The following is a 19353-nucleotide window of genomic DNA, read 5'->3' as shown; positions in this document are numbered from 1 at the left end:
TTCCATCCTTGGGGCATTTATTAGGGCGTGAGGCACTGGTCCTACCACCAGCCCCGAGGTGTGATTCCCAGTGCCTTGAAGTTATCAGGCTGCCTTCCAGCTCGATGCAGCCACCTGAGCTGAGGCAGGGCATCAAGCTCCATGGGGCAGGTTTGGCTGCAGCCGGTGCTGTGCAGGGGAATAAGGTGAGCCCAGAGGCACCACCACCGGGGTGACTCAAGGCTGATGCAAGGAGAGCCCCGAGCACGGATCTCTGCACGCACAGGCAGAGCTCAGCCCCCTGCAGCTGGTAGCCAAGGGAATGTGTCTTATCTGTGAGTGATGCAGGTGTTGAGCTGGAAATTTGGTCGGGATCACACGGCTGTGGGCAGTCACGGGACGGCCCTGGGCGATCTGCCCAACGCCTGCAGCAGAACCTGCTCCAAACCATCTCCACGCGTCTCTCCGCACAAACAGCTGCAAGTAAACTGAGGAAACAGAGAAGTAACAAGCACGCAGAGTCAGACCTCACTCATATCAGACTGCAGCCTCGTTAGCAGCACTGCACGGAGCGGGCCCTGTTTTTTTGCAGACGAGGCAGCGCCAGGATTCACCAAGGCAGCGCTCGAGGTCATTCTCCCCACCCACGGGGAGAGCTGCGGTGTTCTCAAAGCAGCAGCAGATGGTGACCGATGCTGCGTGCACCTCCCTCAGACAAGGAGCCGGCTCTGAACGGGGGATTTTCCATTACTTCAGCTTCCCACCAGCTCAATCTTCTGCCTTTAAGAGGAAGCTGCTCGCTGATGGGAGGATCTTTCTGCACGGCAGTGCCTCGAGACCTTGCTCAGCTTTTTATACGCAGCAATTCTCCTTTGCATCTCTCAAGAGGTTTCCGCTGTCACATGTTGTTTTTTGGGATGAGGAACTGAGCCCCGGGTTAGAGGCTCACTTTTTAGGGTCACAGAGCAAGCTGGGGGCCAGCCAGCCTGGGCACCTTCCTGTCCAGTAATGCCAGAGGAGGTGGCACTGATGCTCTTTGGCTTTACGCCCCTGAGCTCCCCTACGCCGTGCCCCCGGTCCTGGGGCTGAGGCCGGGCTGGGCTCTGGTTGTCAGCAGTGGGCTGGGTTCGATACCTGAGCATTTCGGGGCTGTTCTTTGTGTGAGCCCCTGGAGCTGCTGCTTGCTCCTCCAGCACCATCCCACCCCCTGCAGCCGCTGCTGCGAAGGCTCCCGTCCTCCTGTGTCCCCAGGCAGGGGACTCCATCCGCACACCATTTCCCTGCCCCACCACCGCCGAGGGCAGCAGGGCCAGCCCCACCACTTGGCCGCCCCGGCAGGGACAGAGCTGGGCTCGCAGCTTCCCCTTTTTCCCCGTTGGGAAATAACGGGCCCAATGCCCACCTGAGCTAGCACCAACAAGCATCCCTGGACAGGCCGAGAGCAGGCGGTGAGAGCACCGAGGGCACCCATGGGCCTGTCCCAACGGAGCAGAGAGCAGCACGGGGGGGTTGCAGGACATCAGTGCTCCGCAGCACCACTGAGACCACCGACGGATGCGGGCACTGCAGCAGATGCAGGAGATGTAGAGACGCGGCTCCAGCTTTTTTATCATCGTGCTGTTTTTGGCCTTTCCACTGAGTTTGTCAAGTACCCGGCTGCACAAGGCAGCAGAGGCTGAAGCCTGGCTTTTCCCTGCCATGCCAGTGGGAGCAGGCAGGCTCCGACTCAGCCCACGCTGCAGATTTCTATCGATTACTCATTAACCGTCGGTGTGGTGCAAGCTGTAGGAACCACACGACTTGTTAGCATGCACACGTCTGTCCCAGCTTCTGCTCTCTGAGCTATGCTTTGCCCTTGGATTGATCCTGTCCTCTGAATAATCAGGGCTGTGGAAGATCGAACGGTCCGGAGACGAACTGCCTTGAACTGCCTTACTCACTGGATTGCGCTTTAAGCGTTGCAACAGCTTTGAGAGCTTCTGGCTTCTCCCTGTAAGAAAAAATAAATAAATCAGGTTTAGTTTGGTTGCTGCTGGGCGGTATTTGTACCTCACCCTCTCAAAGTAACATGAAAGAAGATGGTGTGCTTTTTCCATGCTGTCCCCTCCTGACCCAAATGACGAACACCAAACCAGAATGCGATCTGTGCGGCACAAGAAATAGGGCAGGGCGATCAAACCTAAAAAAATATAGTGCTGTTGCTGTTTGCAGGAGTTTTTGAGGCGAGTGCAACGCTTCCCCCAAAAAAAGTCAGGCTCACCTCCTGCCTGGGCTGCAGGGAAGGGGACACGAGGGAGTGTTCAGGGTGGCATCTCCTCCAAAACACCATCGCAGCAATGCCCACATGGCTAACAAGAAGGAAGGATGGATAATTTCCATGAAAGCTGAATGCACAGATGTGCTGGGAAATTCACGAATTGCCTAAAACAGGTCCAAAGCAAAGGGGAGGATTCATCTTATTCACCTTCGCTCTGCTCCAAACCCACTGTGTCCGCTGCCTCCCAGGACATCAGCAGCGCTGAGCCTGGCTCCTGCCCCTCTCCTCAACAGGGCGTTAACTCTGGAGCCTAAGGGTGGCGGACTAAGAATTGTTATTCGCAGTGATCTCGTTAATGGTTTCACCACCAACATCTCGCCTGTAAGCTGTGGAGGCTGACAGAAGGCACAAAGAACGAGCAGCGATGTCCCCTCCCCTCTCCAGCTGCAGGCAGCACGCAGGTATTGATTTCAGCTCCGAGGCTGGTCTCATTCTGCCGAGCTGCCCACGCGGGTTGGCGGCTCCTAGGAGAGAGAAACGTGGCCCAGGGAGGCAAAATTGCTGCTTTCCAGAAAAGTGACGTGCTGCAGTGCAGCGGGAAGGCTTTCGGTCTGTGAGCCTGAAGTCCCGAACGAGTGGGTTGTGTGGGAGGGGGTGCGGAAAGGATGGGCAGTAACACGTCGGGCACAGCACGGGGACAGGGAATCGGGAGCGAGCTGACGGAGGCAGCCTCTCCAGACCTTCCTATTTCTGGACTTGTTATTGTCCGCAGTGCTGCAGGCTAAATTTGAGGTCATGGGAGTTTTCCTTGAGCCATCCAGTTCATTCCTGAGTTCTGCGCTTCGTGGCTCAGAGCAAGACTGAAGAAGCCCTGGCACGCTCAGCAGGAGGGGCCAAGCCCAGGAAATTCCTGCCCAAAAGGCAAGCCTCAGCAGCCCTGACAGGGTGTCCTGGTGGGGAAGGAGAGCCGGTAAGGAAGGCCATTGCTCCTGCCAGCAGAGCCTTGGTTTTCCTGGTTAGCTTGGCGATGCCCCATCTTCAGATCTGGTGGCTCAAGTCAGTTTGTTTTAAGACTTGTGTTAAATTCATTGCTTGTTTTCATTTTGGGGTGGGGGGAGCAGATTCTTTCCCCCTCCAGGAAAGGTGAGTGCCAAGCATCGCCTCCCAGCCCAGGTGGTTTGCCAGCCTCTGCTTCGAAACCGCTGCCGGCTCTTGGTTCCAGCTGTGCTTTTCCTGCTGCTGTTTGGGGCTGATCGCAGCAAATCCCAGGTCCTGAGCCAGGGGAAGTTTCGAGCCGGCCTTGTTTGTGTAAGAGCTGACATCCCACTGGGGCCAATCTGGGACTCGCAGCGCTAAAAGCATCAGTGGCTGCTGCCGGAGCTCAAGCCGTACCTCCCCGGGCTGGTGGCACCGGTACACTTATCTCCCCTGGAACAAACCCCGGGGGAAACTCGTGACACGCTCACTGGGGGGATGCCCACACCAGCATTTTCTTCCATTTTCAAGTGTTTTGGCACAACGGAGGTTCCCGTTCTGCTTTCCACATAGGCACAGGATGCAGAGCCCTCGGGTCCGGCTCAAAACCAGCCACCTCCAGAAGCAGCTCTGGCCTCCTCGGCCCCGGGGCTGCAGGCTGCTGGGTCTTCTGCTGGGAACAATTCCAGGCCAAAGCCCCGAAACACAGCACAAGTGATTCACCTTGGAGCTTCAACACGGTTTTTATTCTCTCTGCCGTTCTCACTTTGTCTTTTCTGCTTGTGCTGTTTGACAGCACCGCTCGGTACCCGCATGCTGATTTACCTCCACGCGCCGGTGCGGCTGATGCTTAAGGACCGTTCAGAGCCTTACCCTAAATCTCCTCCTACCTTACCCTAAACCTCCTGCCTTAAAACCCCTTTGCTGGGACGTAGCATTTACGGAGCTCGAAGTGCACCTCGCAGCTTTTCCCCGAGTGAAATCCCAGCCAAACCAAGGTGAAGTGGCACGAACGCGGGCGCTGGGGCCCCGGCCGCAGGAAGGTGCGGCGGCCACGTGTGCTCCCGGCTGCTGTGCCTCTGCTCCCGTCCCAAAGCAGCAGGACTCCTGCAGCGGGGCTGACTCCCATTTTTGCCAGAATCGGGGCAGGAGCTCCGCCGAAGCGGCCCTGGCAAAGCTCCCTGCCAGGCGAGCAGCGACTGCGGCGCAAGCAGGCGCTTGTTACATAAACCACTTAAGGGAGGCATCGGCCAAAGCCGGCTGCTGGGAGGAGGATGTCAGATGAGGACAGGGCATTGAGGCAGACAACCTGAGCTGCTGCCGCCGAGGTTATTTACAGCCTTTCGGCAGGGGAGAGCGCGATGGGGCCGCTTCCCCCGCTGCACGGCTGTAAATAACCCCACCAGCAGCAGCAGGTGACGAAGCTGGTGCACACCAACACCGGGGCAAACCTGCGTGGGGGGAACTGGAGCCACCGGCACCTCCCCGCAGCACCGCACCGCGTCCCACGGCTCCGCGGGGGGACCTCCTTCCCTGCCACGGGGCAGCTCCGTCCCCCTGCTCCACGCACGGTACCGCACTGCGCTGCACCGAGCTGCTCTGCGCGCTGCGTTGCATTGCACTGAACAAACACACATTGCATTGCACACACGCAGATTGCATTGCAGTGCGCGCATTGCATTGCGCACACACCGCACAAGCAAACATTGCTCTGCACACTCGCATTGCATTGCACGATTGCATTGCACGATTGCATTGCACGATTGCATTGCATTGCACACTTGCATTGCATTGCACACTCGCGCTGCACGGCTTGCAGCCCCTTGGCGCGCGCCCCACCCGCCGCCCGCCGGCGAACGTTCCAGACCCCCCACGCTGCGGCAGGAGCGGCGGGAGGCCGGGCTCCCGAAGTGGAGGCAGCCCCCCTCCCCGCCGCGGAGCACTCTGGGAAATGTAGTCCCCCGCCCTCTCCTCCCCCCACCCCGCTGGGCGGTGGGCGCGGCGGGGAGGACTACATATCCCGTGGGGCTCCGCGCGGGAGCTGTCTCTTCACTCCCCCCTCCCTTCTCGCCGCTCATGCGCACTGGAGGCGCCGGAACCGCTATAAGGGATGTGGTTGGGCTCCGCGGGCGCGGAGGGGCAGAGCTGCGGCGGGGGCAGGCGGCGGGCGGAGGTGAGGGGGGAAAGGGCCGGCACGGGGACCCCCCTGTGGGGCCGGGGGCCGCCGGTAGGGCCCGTCCTGTGAGGGGGCGGCTGGGCAGGGTCCCCTTCACACCCCTGAGGGGCTGGGGGTGGTCTCCGTGCCGGTTTTCCTGTCAGCTTCTGCCCGCTGGGAGTGCTGAGGGGTGCCCGCAGCGCCGCTGAGGTGGCTGCTCCCTGTGAGTGTCTGTGCAGAGCCCTCGGAGCCTCCTCACAGGGGCTGTTTGTCTCCACAGAGCGCGGGGTGACCGCCTGAGGTGGTGGGGGTCTGCTTGGCAGGGCTCTGCGCTGCTAAACTCCCGGGTCTGTGCAGTTTGGGGACTTTTTAAGGGAATTTCAGGGATTTTGGGGGATTTTCAGGAAAACCTTGGTGTTCCAAGAGTAGTCCTTCAATATTTTAGCTAAATGCTGCAGTTACAGTTATCCGTTTTGACATCTTAAATGAATATCTCACTGCTAATACTCCAGTGCATTAGAGTCACTGCACTCTTTGCCCACCTCAGGGTATGTTTAAACTAGTTCAGAAGAAGCTGGTCTTGCGTGGGCTCTCAAAGTCACATTATTAGTTCTATTTTTAACAAAGCTCCTTCACAGTTGCCTTCAGACTTTATTTAAGCTTTAAAAGCAGTTGAGTAAAAGTAACTAGGGTGCTGGGCACGGCATGTAATGAAGTGGAATTTGGTTCTTTTCAGATCGTTGAGGTGCAAATCCACGTGTAAACCCTGGCGTTTACGGAAGATGAAAGACATCGACATAGGAAAAGAGTACATCATACCCAGCCCTGGGTATAGGAGCGTCAGGGAGAGAGCCGACTCGGTGCAGCATGAAGAACAGGAAGGGTCAAAATTTCAGCATGCTAAACATAAGGTCAGTTTATTTTGTCATTGTTTTGCTGTCCGTGCTCATTAAATTACATGCAGCAGCCTTTTTGCTGTGCCAGCATAGATTTACTCCCCTGAAGGTCAATAATGAATATTCTCTTTGGCGTGGGAGAGGTCATTTCAAGGGGCAGCGTAGCCAGCTACCTTAGTAACAAATTTGAGCGCTTATTAAACATTTTTAACTTAAATGTCACCTGACTATAAGCAAAATATACCTTTCCTAGTATTCAGATTTCAGTTTGAATCCAAGAAGTACTGTAAGCTTTTATAGTTCAGAGAATCATTACAACCGTGTAAGAACAGTGAGGAGCTCAGCACAAATCACGCACCATTCAGTGTTGGCAGCTGAAAAATTCTTAATCATGCCATGTTTTTCTCAAGGATTATTTCTGAGACAGATGTCTAGCTTGCTCTAGATGCAAGATTGTTACTTTTTCCATCTGGGTGGAAGTAATCTGTATTGAATACTGTTTTTTATGCATCTGTACGCTTAGTGTGGTGTGGTACAGTCATAATTACTTTCTGCAATTTAAGAGCTTGATCTTGAAATAAGTACTGGCTTACAGCCTGTGTGTTGTTCTGAGCATCTAATTTTTAGAGCTTGTTCCCACTGAAAGAGTGCATGCACTAGAACTTAAGTGCTGTAGGGCAAATAGATGTTCAGATAAATGGAAACACCCACACACATGGTGAAAGGTATGGTCTGGAACTAAGAACCCGTACTGGTTAAAGAAGATGAATAATATTAGCTGGTCTGAATACTCGTACTGAAATATTTTCTTGCATGTCCTGTTCCTAACCTTTCCAAAAACCACTAAAATACTAAGGTAGAACTGCCTGAAGCCAAGGTCAGTACTGCCTGCCTGGCTTTTTTGTGATGATGAGGTGCTTGCAAATTCCTTCCTGAGCATTTCGTATGGATTACCTGTGATTTCGTATGGATTACCTTGTCTGTGAGGACTGGAAATGGGGGAACTTGTCATATTTATATGGAAGAACTGTGAAGACCCTTTTAAAAGGCTTGTGTTTTGCTGCATTATACTGGGCACCGAGACAGAATTTACTTCAGCTCAAGCTCACCGTGTTTCACTGGGGCTTCAAGGGTTTTGCCAGGTATTTTTGAATACGAGCTCGGTGCTGCACTGCTGCTTTTTGAGGTAGGAGTGATCTGCTCTGCAGCAGGCAGAGTGCAGTTTGTACTCGCAGGCTCTGCAGCTTCTGGTGTCCCTACAGGCTCTATGACTCAGCAGACTATCGCTGATGTACAGAGGAAGGTAGAGTGATTGCATTAGAGCAGGCAGTGATGCAGAGCCGGGAGCCCTTCGGAGTCACAGTGCAGCTTTTCGACAGCATTTATTATGTTGATGTCATTGGCTTGTCACCCAGTGTACATTGTCCAGTAGCAAATCTGCGTTGTCAGATTACTGGTGACAACAGCGATGCCATTGGAGGGCAGCTCTGTTTCCCAACCAGTGGGAGGGGGGTTAAGCAGTAATCATGGCATGGTATCTATCTATATTGGTCTGCATCATCTAACTGTGCTGCCTGCTCTAACTTTAGAGGACAAAATCCTGAAAGCTGCCTCAGGTAGCCTCATAATGTAAGGTAAATCCTCATAATGTGATTTACCTCTAAACCTTTCAAATGAATGAAATGAAACCAGCATTTTTTAACCTTCTGAAGGCTGGAAGTAAGCAAAGTCCTGCATACTTGTACAGCGTGACATTAAAATCTCTGACTTGGAGGCACGTTCAGATCAGCTGAACTCTGTTGCTGTGGTCTTCTTTTGTCTTTGTAGCTCAACCTGATTTGGTGCCAGTGACTACAGTTAAGGGTGGTAGACCCAGATAACACTGCAAGGCAGGGATGCTGTAAAATTTGTGGTTACTGATGCAAAAAGAGGTTGGTCCCTGTTCTTACCTAGAACTTTATTTAGAGGAATTAACCTAATTATCTTATTAATGAAACCGGCTAGTTCTGACAGATGGGTACTGTGTTGTGGTTTTACTTGCCAGTTGTTGTGTTTGATATTGCCAGGGCTGAGTTAACTTATCTTAAACACTTGGACTCCTTGTTTTTGCCAGCTTTATAGCTTGGGTGTATGTAATCCATAAACAGCACTGAATTTATTGCTGAATGTCAGTGAGATTAAACCCTGCTTACTTGCAAAATATTGAGGCTAGGGAGAAGAGCTGTCTTGACCTTGTGGAAACTGCTCATACTTGTGTGTACAGTTGAAATAAGTTCTAGTTTCAGCAGGTTTATTGGCCTTATCACTTTTATCACTTTGGATGTTTTCTACCTTTCACAAGGGTAAGTGAAGCCTTCACTTTCGTGAGGTTGACCTTTGCCTGTTAGTCAAACACTTCCTCTCTGCTTGTAACAATAAAGGATAGAAACTGTAGCTCAGCTGTTACAAAAAGCAGTGCTTTAAGGGGAAAGTGTCAGTGTCCTTCAGTACTTTATCCTTTATGAGCCCTGGGATTGGGTCAGATGCTTAAGCTGGTTTATTGGCACATGTTGTAACATGTTACAGCTGGTATCAGAATGCAGTGGGAAGTTGATGTGAGGAGGGAGGGTGGGACCACAGCGGTGCAGATAAAGGGGTTAAGCTGTGGTGGAACTGTCACTTGGGCAACTGAGTCACGATGGAGAGAGCTTGTGGAACTCAAATTTCCTGTAGAAAACCTGGTTCAAGTTTTCAAAGAGTATGTTAGATAGGTACATCATACATCAGAGGGAGATAGAACTGCATATTTCCCCCTGAAGAAGGTAAAGGAAAACTGCTTTGGTCAAGGAGCACCAGTTAATGGCCAGTGAGGGTGACAACTTCTGTCAGGGCCACAGGGACATGTCACTGATCAGTGACATGACTTCACAGTTTCCTCTTGAGTCTATTACTGTATTTTTATACCTTTCCCTTGTCTTGAAGTAGACAAAACTAATTGATTGCCTGGTCAACTAGTAGGTGAAACCTATTCTACCACTGAGCCAAGGTCCCAAAACCTTTTTATGTACCTTGCTCCGTCTTACGTAAAGGTTGTGTTCAGCTTTATGCTTTGTCTTGAAACCTCCACACTTGTTCAGGTTTCCTGCTGATAGAAACTTACAGTGGGTGTTCATGACCATAGCAGAAAAGAACTTGCAATTTCTTCTTTAGAAGCTCACATGCTGTTCAGTCACAGCCTTGAAGATTTCTTTGTTGAAAGACAGGACGTTTCTAAGCAAGCTTCCTAGAATAACAATTGAAATCATTGCCATATAAGTAGGTCTAATCTAACGTTTCCTGGTGCTTAATGGGAAAGTTGCTATAGAAATTTAGACTTCTGAAATAGGCACTCTGGGACTGAAATTCAAAAAAACAGTTTTTAGTCATGAATAAGTATCTGCAGTATGCTTTTAACAATTGATTTTTAAGTCTTTGTTGGAGACCTTGATACAGCTTATAAAATAGTCTTAACTACACGTTCCCAGTGCATAATACCATGCTAATTGGCGTCATTGTATCTGGAGGCACTGATCTTCTGAATGAAGATAACTTCTAGACGTACTTGCTGCTGAGCACTATAATCAGTAGACTTCACCTGTAAGAATGAAAATTTACCAGTGAATGAAAATTAAAGGATGCTTTTGAAATAGTGATTTATACTTGTATCGCTAGGACTTCTTGTTCCCAAACACTTTTGTGTTCAAGTTTTATCTGAAATAATTGTATTCATTTCTAATGGAAACGGTATGCCATGAGAAGCAGGGCAGACCCCACTGTGTCCATAAAATATAATATAAAATGACAGGTGAGGAAGGGAAACTTGTTCTGAATGTGTTTTTGGAATAGACTGGTATCAAATGTAGACTTCATGCATGTTTTTGATGGAACAGCAGGCGAGTACTTTGTTTTCCTATCCCATTCCATTTGGAACAATAGAAGAGGAAAAAGTTTATTCTCATGGTACTCAGTGCTTATGAGAACTCAGTTACTGAGATGCTAGTCCCAATGTTAGTGCTGGGGTATGAATGTACAAACTGTACTCCAAGCTGTCACTGGAATATGGAGTCTGGGAATAGATTCTTCCTGCTGAAGCATGGTGACTGTCTACAGCATCTGTGCTAAGCCTCAGGATCATATTGTTGCATTACACGGGGCACCACTGAGCTATTCAGGTTGCTTCAAACAGGCAGGAGAAATGTTTCTAACTTTAGGTATGGGAAGCACTACTAATATTCCTGTCTTCATCTTGATCTCTTATTTTTCAGGTGTCTCTGACAGCTTTTGCCAGGCAACAGAGAATGTGATCAGGACTTTCTGGAGTTGATGTAAATCCTTCAAGGACTGGTAGCCTTGAGGTGATTTATCACTGGCTGTCCAGTAGTCAGATCAGCTCTGCCTCTCAACCTTGAACATCTGGAGTGTCTGAACAACTGGGTTGAACACCCTGAAAATAGGGATGTGAGTGTAGCCTGGATACTAATGCCTTGGCACTCCATGCTTGGAGCAGCCTTTCTAGACAGCTTAATTACAAGCTTGTAGTTGTAGCCAAAGCTGCTGGATGTCTGCATTTTCTAGAATGCCTTTATAGAAAGCCTTCATATTTTCATGACCTAATGAGCACAAAACTCTAAGAATCACAGCCTGAGTGGGCTACTGGGGACTCTAGACTCTTGCGGTCCCTACACAAAGACATTGCTATATGGCTTGCTCGAGGTTATGGTTAGAAGCTCTGGTAGTATGAGCTCATGCCCATGTTCACTGCATGACAAGGTAAAACTGCAGTTGAACCAAATGTTAGAATCATTTTAACTGTCACCTGGCTAAGCCATATCACTGGCTGTGCTGGGACAGATGCGCAAGGGAAGAACAGATCTGAATGTTTCTGAAACTTGTAACAGCTGCTGTTACACTGTCTGCTGCTTGAGAATCTCCTGTCTGTTAGTGATAGGCTGCACACAAGCACGGTATTAGATGCCTTACTTTTTCAGATCATAGCTGCATAGAAGGTGAGGAACTAGTTTTATGGCAACATTACCTCAGTAATGTTAAAAACCTGACACAGGTACAGATGTATAATGAGATCTGAGTTCTCATAATTAATGACTTAAATGTAGAACTTGAAATTCGGCTTTTTAGTGTAAAGCACAGTCTGACTGCAAGAGATACTTATTTCCTGGAGCTATTTTGATAACAATTAAGCTTTTAAGCTTCCAATTTCTGTATTGTCGTTCTACTAAGTAAAAAGAAAACTGCCCTGTGATGTTTGGAAGCCTTATGTATGTGAAAGGTTACAGTAGGTGAGGTATGATCCTCTGTGGATCCTGCTTTAATATGTTCTCCTGCTGTGAACAAGCTGCTGCGGTGTAAGGGCACTGATGCAATAAGTATGTGATAAGCTCACATAATGAGTTTGATAAGGCAAATTCTAGATAAGTGCCTATATACCAGACATGTACTTTTCTCTAAATGGTAATTTCTATTTAAGTGTCAAAGGGAAACAAATCTTTAAACTCTACCTTGCCAATATTTGTTATCCTTAAGCTTAAACACAATTAGACTGTGCAAAGGCAAAAATTCATGCTACTTTCTACAGATTCATGGATTCCATGTTATGCTTGAAGATTGAAGCAAACTATCTTGATTAGTCATGTTCTCTCATGCTGCTGCTCAGGTACTCTCTAATTTAACAGGAGAGATCCCTGAGTCGGTGCCTGGTGAATATTTTAAGATGAACCTCTAACCCCTTGGGGGATAGTACAGAGGTTACATCACTGCCTCAATTTATGTACATATAGCTGAGAAAAGAGCACAACAGGTTATTGGAAGCTTACCTGGAATTTAGAGGAGGGAATCTACCTATGTCTGAAAAGTCTTACACTTTGTAATAAGAGGAATAAAAATGCAAAATCCCTTGCTGGGCAGAGACGTGTCCTAGTGAAACAACAGTATTCTGGTGAATTCATGGCTTCTACATAGTCAGCTGTCTTTGATCCTTTTTCTAAATCTTAGCCACGTAATTAAAATCTTAGCCACATAATTAAAGCCTTGAATCTGGCTACTTGCTGCCATTGTCTTTTACTGCTGTCTATTGCTGTTCCTTTGTCAAGAGCAGATTTGTAAAACAGTCTGCTCATGACTGAAAGTGGGCAGGGAATATAACTTCCTTTGAAGTGATACTGCAAGCTTTCCTTCATTGTAGTGTTCTGTATTAGTGCTTGAGCCACTGCCCTATGGCTGTCATAGGAACTCAATAGCATAGACTTAAATAGCGCCAGAAGGATTTAATGGAACTGGAGAACTTAACCAGAAATGAGACAAAACTTGTTCATGCAGGGAGTTCTGATGCTCTGAGGCACCGAGGTGGTTGTTAGTCTTTGAACGCTGATATCCTGGTGCTAAGGAGTAGCCAGTGGATCCTGCTGTGACCAGCGTGTTCCATAAACAATCTATATTTTGATCCTATTTGAGGACTAAGGTTAAAAGTATGTCAGTCAACTTATGCTTGGAGCTCTGAGGTATTTTTTTATATTACTGGTTCATTTGCCAATTGGGTGGGGTGTCCCTTGCTTGTGTTGGTATAGGAAGGAGAACTGAGTGAAAGGCTGTATCAGGCTTGATAAATGTTATGGTGTCAGGGCTTGTGCTTTCATTCTTTGGTGGCTTCATGCCACAGCAGTTTGATTTAAAGAATCCCTGGATCTTACTGGTGTTGTCCTAAATGGATCTGATCTCTTCTCTTGTGGCCTAGCTCAGGCATGACCTGAGTAAAGAACTAGGGGAAGAACAGAAGCAGCAGTTTGCATGTGGTTCAGGGTAATAGAGCTTACCTGAGTGAGTCAGGAACCAAATCCTCAGCCTGTACTGTGCCAGTACAATCTGCTTATTGAGGCATTTCCTGGTTTTGTGGTCAGAGCATGTGTAGGTTGCTAGTTCTGAGGGAAAACTTACAGTTAAGGCTGATCACTATTTCTCCTTCTGCAGGGGGTCAACTGTTACTGTATGACAGCATGCATCAACCGTCCAGCTTCAGTGCTGCATGATGAGTGTACAACCTCAGCTTTGAGTGAATCCCATACTGGTTTGTATGTGAAATAGAAGACATGGATTCATGCGCACCAGAAGCCTGAGTAGGGGTACAACTGCTGTTTTAAAAAAAAAATCCTAAAATAAATGTGACATGCCAAACCTCATTTCTTGGATTATAGGAATAAGTGGGTTTGCCAGGGAAGAGTTTAGAACATCTCACCTCAGTGCTAATATTTGCCAGAATTCAAGGACAAGGTCAAATAAGCAATGTTCCTAGCAGAAAAATGAATGTACCTGACCTCAGCAAGGACTCCGTGTGCATCAAGATGTTGTTAATATTCAGGCTCATCACAAATACACCTACAGTGATCTTATCAAGGCTGTGTATCCAAAGTATCCAAACATTGGTACTAAGTGTTACTGGGAGACTTCTGCTCTAACGTGAGCATGCATAAACTCAGGCTAGCTTTGAAATCATGACTCAAACGCTAATTCAACTTCTGATATTTCTACCTTGAAAAGAACTACAGAGTTCTAATTCAGAGAATGTTTTTTTTTTCACCTAATTCTTTTCCCTGTGTGCCTGACTAGCCCTGAGCTGTATTACACTGGACCTAGCTTCCCATTTACCTCTTACTGAGAAGAAACTGAGAAGGTAGGAGTTTGGAGGCCTTCCAAGCTCTGCCTTGTAAATGCAAGAAGTTGGAGTTTCTATTCTACAGCATTGCTAGCTTGGTTCTTTATTACTTGAATAAAACAATTTTAACTCTCTATAATGTTAAATCAACCACAATAACTTTTGTATTCTATATCAGCTGTGAGGACTAATAAAGACTTACTGTCTGCTCTAGTTTCTTGTCAGGTAGCAGAGGAGATGCAGCTTCTTCCCTGCAGTGGTATGAGCCCTGGAAGATCATCTGCTTTACAGAAGAAATAGTAATTGTTTGGCTGTTGGGATTTGGTTTGTATGTTGACTGCATGCAAACCAAATTCTTTCTCTGCAAGAGGAGTAAGGGATGGAAAATCTGTTTTGTTTGGCCTCCAAGCTTGTCTGGTTTTTCTGTTCTCATCTGATGCTACAATTGTCAAACCAATAAATTGCTACCATCTCTGCTAAATACAAGACTGCCTGTGTGAAAGGCTAGGATCTCACTCCTTCACATCAATAGCACAGCTGCTTCTGTTCTCTTCACCTGCTTCACCATCTTCACAGAAACAAATGCTCATGTTCTTTGCTTAGAAGGAAACATAAAAAGCTGCTGTTTCCCTTTCAGTTGCCTTTCTGCATAATCTATAGAAAACAGGGGATCAGGAAGAACATCTGCTTTGTGTCAGACTTCTGTGTTTGGCAGCTTGGCTCCTAGGTTTTACAAATTTTCATGACCTTACATGACCTTGCTGGAAAGATTATGAATTTGGTACCCCTGTTTCAGCCTTTCTGCCATGATGTATCTTGAGCTGACTGGCCCCTTTCTGGCTGTGCCTCCCATCACCACGTGCTTGCCATCCCTATGACCAGTTTGGCCTTGTACCAGGGAGTCCTGGTAACGGGTGCTGGAGGCTTTTGTTGCTCCCAATTTGCAGGAAGTCAGGAGGCAAGTGTGCTGTGGGAGCAGCACCAGCTCTGCTTATCTTTCTCTGCCTTAGTGCTGGCCGTGGAGGTAGAAGAAAAGGACAAGATCATGTATACAGCAATATTTCCCCAGAGTACTCAACAGAATGCAGTCAGGGATTGCTGTTTGGATTAAAAGCTGAACTGTATTCCTCACCTAGGGTCCCTTGGCTGTTGAATCCTATCAGCCTGCACCTGTGTGTGCCACAGCTTTACCCGATGTTGAGTACAGGACCCTTGTCCTCTGTTAGAAGCTGCCTGTAGTTACAGAAACTTTATTTGCAGGCCACTAGCTGTGAATAAAATGCTGGGTAAACGATCTCTGTTGCTCTCTGTCACATGTTTAAGTGAGCCACGATGTATTTCTCCTGTGTGAGTTCAATTCTCCCATCTTTAGTCCATTTACATGCTTGATCTTTACAGTATCCTTTGATAGAGAATTCAGAATTTAAGCATGCCTTGTGTGAATAGCATTAATTTCACCGAGTGTTCGGATTCTTTTGTTGTAAGATGGTCGGTGATCATTCCCTACTTCTCTTCTTCACAAACGACTTTATGGGCATCTCAAGTACCTTATCTTTATTCCTCTCCTTTCCTAGCTGAAAAGTCTTAAATTTCTGCCTCTGTGGAAGCTGTTCCCATCCTAACTGTTCTCATTGTCCTTTGTAGAAAGTCCTTTAAGTATAGCACCCTTTCTGAACTAAGTGTTGGAGTCCTGACTGGTGTTCAAAAAGGGGGCAAACCCTTTTGGAAGCGGCATGGTATTGTTTGTGCTTTCTTCATTGTCTTTTTGCCTTTTTGATGATGCTGAGGAGCCAGCTGTTGTTTTATAAGAAATGACTAAATGTTTTTGTTTGTTTTCTCCTGGTTAGTGGTAATCTCTAATTTAGACTTGTTTTTGTTAACATTTCTTTGGAGTTACTAATATAGGGTTTTACCACCAGTTACGCGGCTTTTATTGGTATGCTGAGAAGTTGCTGAATTACAAGAAGCTCTTGATAGCACAGCCGTGATTTATGAGGCACGTGTTTCAGGAGCAGTGCTGGTGCTTGTTACATCACCTTGCTAAAGACTTCTTCAGGATTTTAATTTCCGAGAAAACTGCGTATACATGCAGGCGCTCAGGATATCACCAGTTGAACACTTGAAAAAAGGATAGGGGTTCATAAACTTAAAGTTAGCAGTGTTGGGCTTGTGACCCATTTTTCTACTTCAGCTTTTATTCTAGAAATGCACGGGAGACCTGCTTAGAAGTCTCTCTTCTCCCTGCTAAACTGTAGGCTTTGGAGATTTTATATGACACAAAACTGTAATATTTCTTGTATAGTAGCATGGTGTATTTGTTTCTTGATAATCATATGTACGGAATATTGGCAACTTTGCCAAGATTGAGTTGCAGAATCTTCTCAGCTAGGGGTTTGTGCTTATACTTTCCTGTGTATCAAGAGATTACAAAGGCCTTTAGGAGGCAGTGCCCTAGTCCTTTATCAGTTTATTTTTCACATTTGCTAAGACAATTCTGTTGAGCACCTCTAGAGAGTTTAATTGCTTTTCACAGTGAGTGTTTAAGAACATTATCTTTGGACTGCTTAATAACACAGGATCTTGCAATTGTGCTTTCTTATTAAAAATATTCTCACTTGTAAGTGGTGAAAAATTTTACATTTATCCTGATGCTGTTGAATTTGGGAGACTCCTTTTGGACTCGAAGGCCCTTTTTGTGTGCTCTGAAAACCAATGAATCTGCAAATAGCCTGTGGCACAGCATATTGTCAACAGAGCAGGGTGTTTGGGCAGATGTGCCTGGGGCTCTTGCAAGTGGCAGAGCTGAGCCAACTAGCTATGAATTCCTCTGCTGTATCCATGAAAGTGGTTGTGCACAGCTTCCCCCCTGCTGAGTCCTTTGAGATATCTTTGGCAGCTCCCATATTAATGCTGATTAGAGGATATTTGATAAGGAGGTGTGGCCCTTAGTGAGTCAGTAATTTAACAGAAATTGAGAAATCTTTTAAATCCGATTTTGTTACATATTTTGAGTCACTCCATGTGTCAGAATCCTGTAGTGTTCTTTTGTTTTCTAATTATCCCGGCTTGTTTTGTAATCGTGCTTTAGATTTAGATCATGTTTTTTGGGACCCGGACAGTGGGTTGTTGACAAAGTCGTTAAATAATGCTTAGGCACTATTTAAGCACTTGGTTAAATAAACAAAAGGCAGATTTATACTGTCATTATCGATTTCCTGCTCTCGCCCTTCGCATGAATGGAAGCTAATTGTCTTAATGTGCTATATGCTTAGATATTAACATAGGACAGGCCAAGTCTCTGACAAAAACTATGCAGTGCAAGGTTAGGAATCAATTGCTGGCTATTGATGGCCATTTAAGGCTTTGGGTGTTGTGTTTTTAGGAGGTTGCGAGGCAGTTACAGTTGTTTAAATGAAATAACTTTGCCCTGGGAAGGCTGCTGATAAGGATAAGCATGGTACCTTGGCAGGGAGGTGGGACAAGATGATCTTTACAGATTCTCTGGTATCTCTGTTTGCAGAATGGCCAGGGAGATTTTTACCTCATTGTTCACAAAGTAACTCAATTTCAAAGAACCAGAAAACAAACAGATAACACGACTCTGCAATAGATGGCCCATTAAGTTAGCAGGACCAGTAGTGAGCCCTCTGAAGTGTTAGATAGCAAGCTTATCTCCTCAGATACTTTTGCCACATCAAGCTTCTGATCAAAAGATTTGTTTGAACTCTGCAAAATTTTGGCTTCTCTATATCATTGCTATTTACTTTCTCCTGTTAGATTAGAATGTAAAGTCTGCCTTTTACTAGGGCTGTGGGAAAACTCTCCTGAGATAAGGCTTGCCTTTTAAATGGTTGATGATAAAGTTGCTGAGCCAAAGAGAAGTATGGTTGGGAGCAGAAAGAATTGCCATCTTTGTTGCCTTTAGGGAGAAAGAAAAATCAGGAAATACGATAAAGTACATACCATTCTGCACAATACATAGTTTTCTTTTGGTATAACCCAAGGTATTTTTGAAAAAGTTTACTAGGATTCTGAACTTTCCTGTGGATAAGAATATCTAGATTATACTAAGAGGGTGCAAGGTCATCAAGAATATACATCTTAACTGTACTATATAAGTCAGTCATTGATTCCTCAAATCTACTAAGAACTAATGTTGATTTTTTGATTTTCTTCCATCATATTTCATTTCCCTGAAGCATTTGGTCCCATGGCAATACACAGGATTGGTCTGTTTATTCTTTAAGTACACAGACAGTACTGGTGTTAATGTACATTATGTGGATCCATGATGTGTGTGTCTTCCATGTTTTTGCTGTCAGGCTGAAACCTGTCCTCCAAGACATCAAATGTTGCACTGACTTACAGAAGTAAGAGGTGTAAAGTTGCAGGAGTTGTGGACCTTAAACACAGCTTTGAACTCTGACTCTGTTCTTTCTTGTAAAAGCAGATTGAATGCCAGGATGCCTTGGAAGCAGCTGCTCGCGCAGAGGGCCTCCCACTGGATACCTCCGTGCATTCCCAGCTGAGAATGCTGGATGAAGAGCATCACAAGGGCAAATACCACCATGGCCTGAATGTGCTGAAACCCATACGGACTACTTCCAAGTAAGCCTTGAGGCTGCAGGAGAACTGATACAGTATTTGCTTTTCAAACCAGTTAAAAAGTAGATTTGCATCAGTAGTTCTGCTGACTGGTACTGGAAATGCTAGAATTTGTTCGGCAAGTACAACTTGCATGGGCCATTTGGAACTCTTGAGTATTTTTAATGAGAGTATTTGTTTTTCTCAGGGATTTACAATTCTGTTTCCTTTTCACTTGTTTCCTTTTTTTTTTTTTTCTTTTAGACACCAGCACCCTGTTGATAATGCTGGGCTTTTCTCCTGCATGACCTTCTCCTGGCTCACTCCTTTGGCCCACAGAGCCTACAAGAAAGGGGAGTTGTTTATGGATGATGTATGGTCATTGTCAAGGCACGAGTCTTCAGATGTCAATTGTAGAAGGTAGAAACATTTTGCTCCTTGTTTCATTTTTTATAAGTTCACAGGTAATTATATAATATTGTCCTAGATATGCAGCACAGATATTTTGTTCTGTATTTCTCAGAATAATGGAATTTTGTTTTATCCTCCTTTATACCAATTCCTCCTGCTGCAGTTTCTGTACTCTTGCCGATTTCAGAGAACTTGGATCTGTCTTCAAGGGTGTTTAGCAATTACTTTTCTGATTTTTCTCACGTCTTTAAATTTTATTTAGAAACAATGTTATATCAAGGCTATGCTTAAAAAAAACAACAAAAACTTGTGGTGAAATGATGGAAGAAAAAAATACTTATAGAACGAGGATGATTTGAATAAGGGTCGAATCTTGCAATTAAATTAACCTTTTATGGCTAATGAGAATTCTTGT

The 19353-nt window shown here is 46.3% G+C and overlaps 1 protein-coding gene across 7 annotated transcripts in view; it reads left to right on the top strand.

Annotated features, from left to right (window-relative positions):
• The first annotated feature begins 5273 nt into the window (after positions 1–5273).
• The window catches only part of ABCC5 (ATP binding cassette subfamily C member 5), a 45093-nt gene continuing 31013 nt past the window's right edge, over positions 5274–19353 (top strand). For 4 of the 7 annotated variants that reach the window (XM_035334841.1, XM_035334844.1, XM_035334849.1 and 1 more), the window contains exons 1-4: positions 5274–5384; positions 6103–6277; positions 18391–18551; positions 18792–18947. In XM_035334841.1, the coding sequence (XP_035190732.1) occupies positions 6149–6277; positions 18391–18551; positions 18792–18947 (446 nt within the window). In that variant the 5' untranslated portion in view covers positions 5274–5384; positions 6103–6148. The remainder of the gene's footprint in view (positions 5385–6102; positions 6278–18390; positions 18552–18791; positions 18948–19353) is intronic. The other 3 variants (XM_035334843.1, XM_035334845.1, XM_035334848.1) reach the window with 1 other exon arrangement.

This window comes from Oxyura jamaicensis, chromosome 9, assembly GCF_011077185.1.
Source record: "Oxyura jamaicensis isolate SHBP4307 breed ruddy duck chromosome 9, BPBGC_Ojam_1.0, whole genome shotgun sequence".
Taxonomy (NCBI): Eukaryota; Metazoa; Chordata; class Aves; order Anseriformes; family Anatidae; genus Oxyura; species Oxyura jamaicensis.
This window is presented reverse-complemented; position numbering and strand designations above follow the sequence as displayed.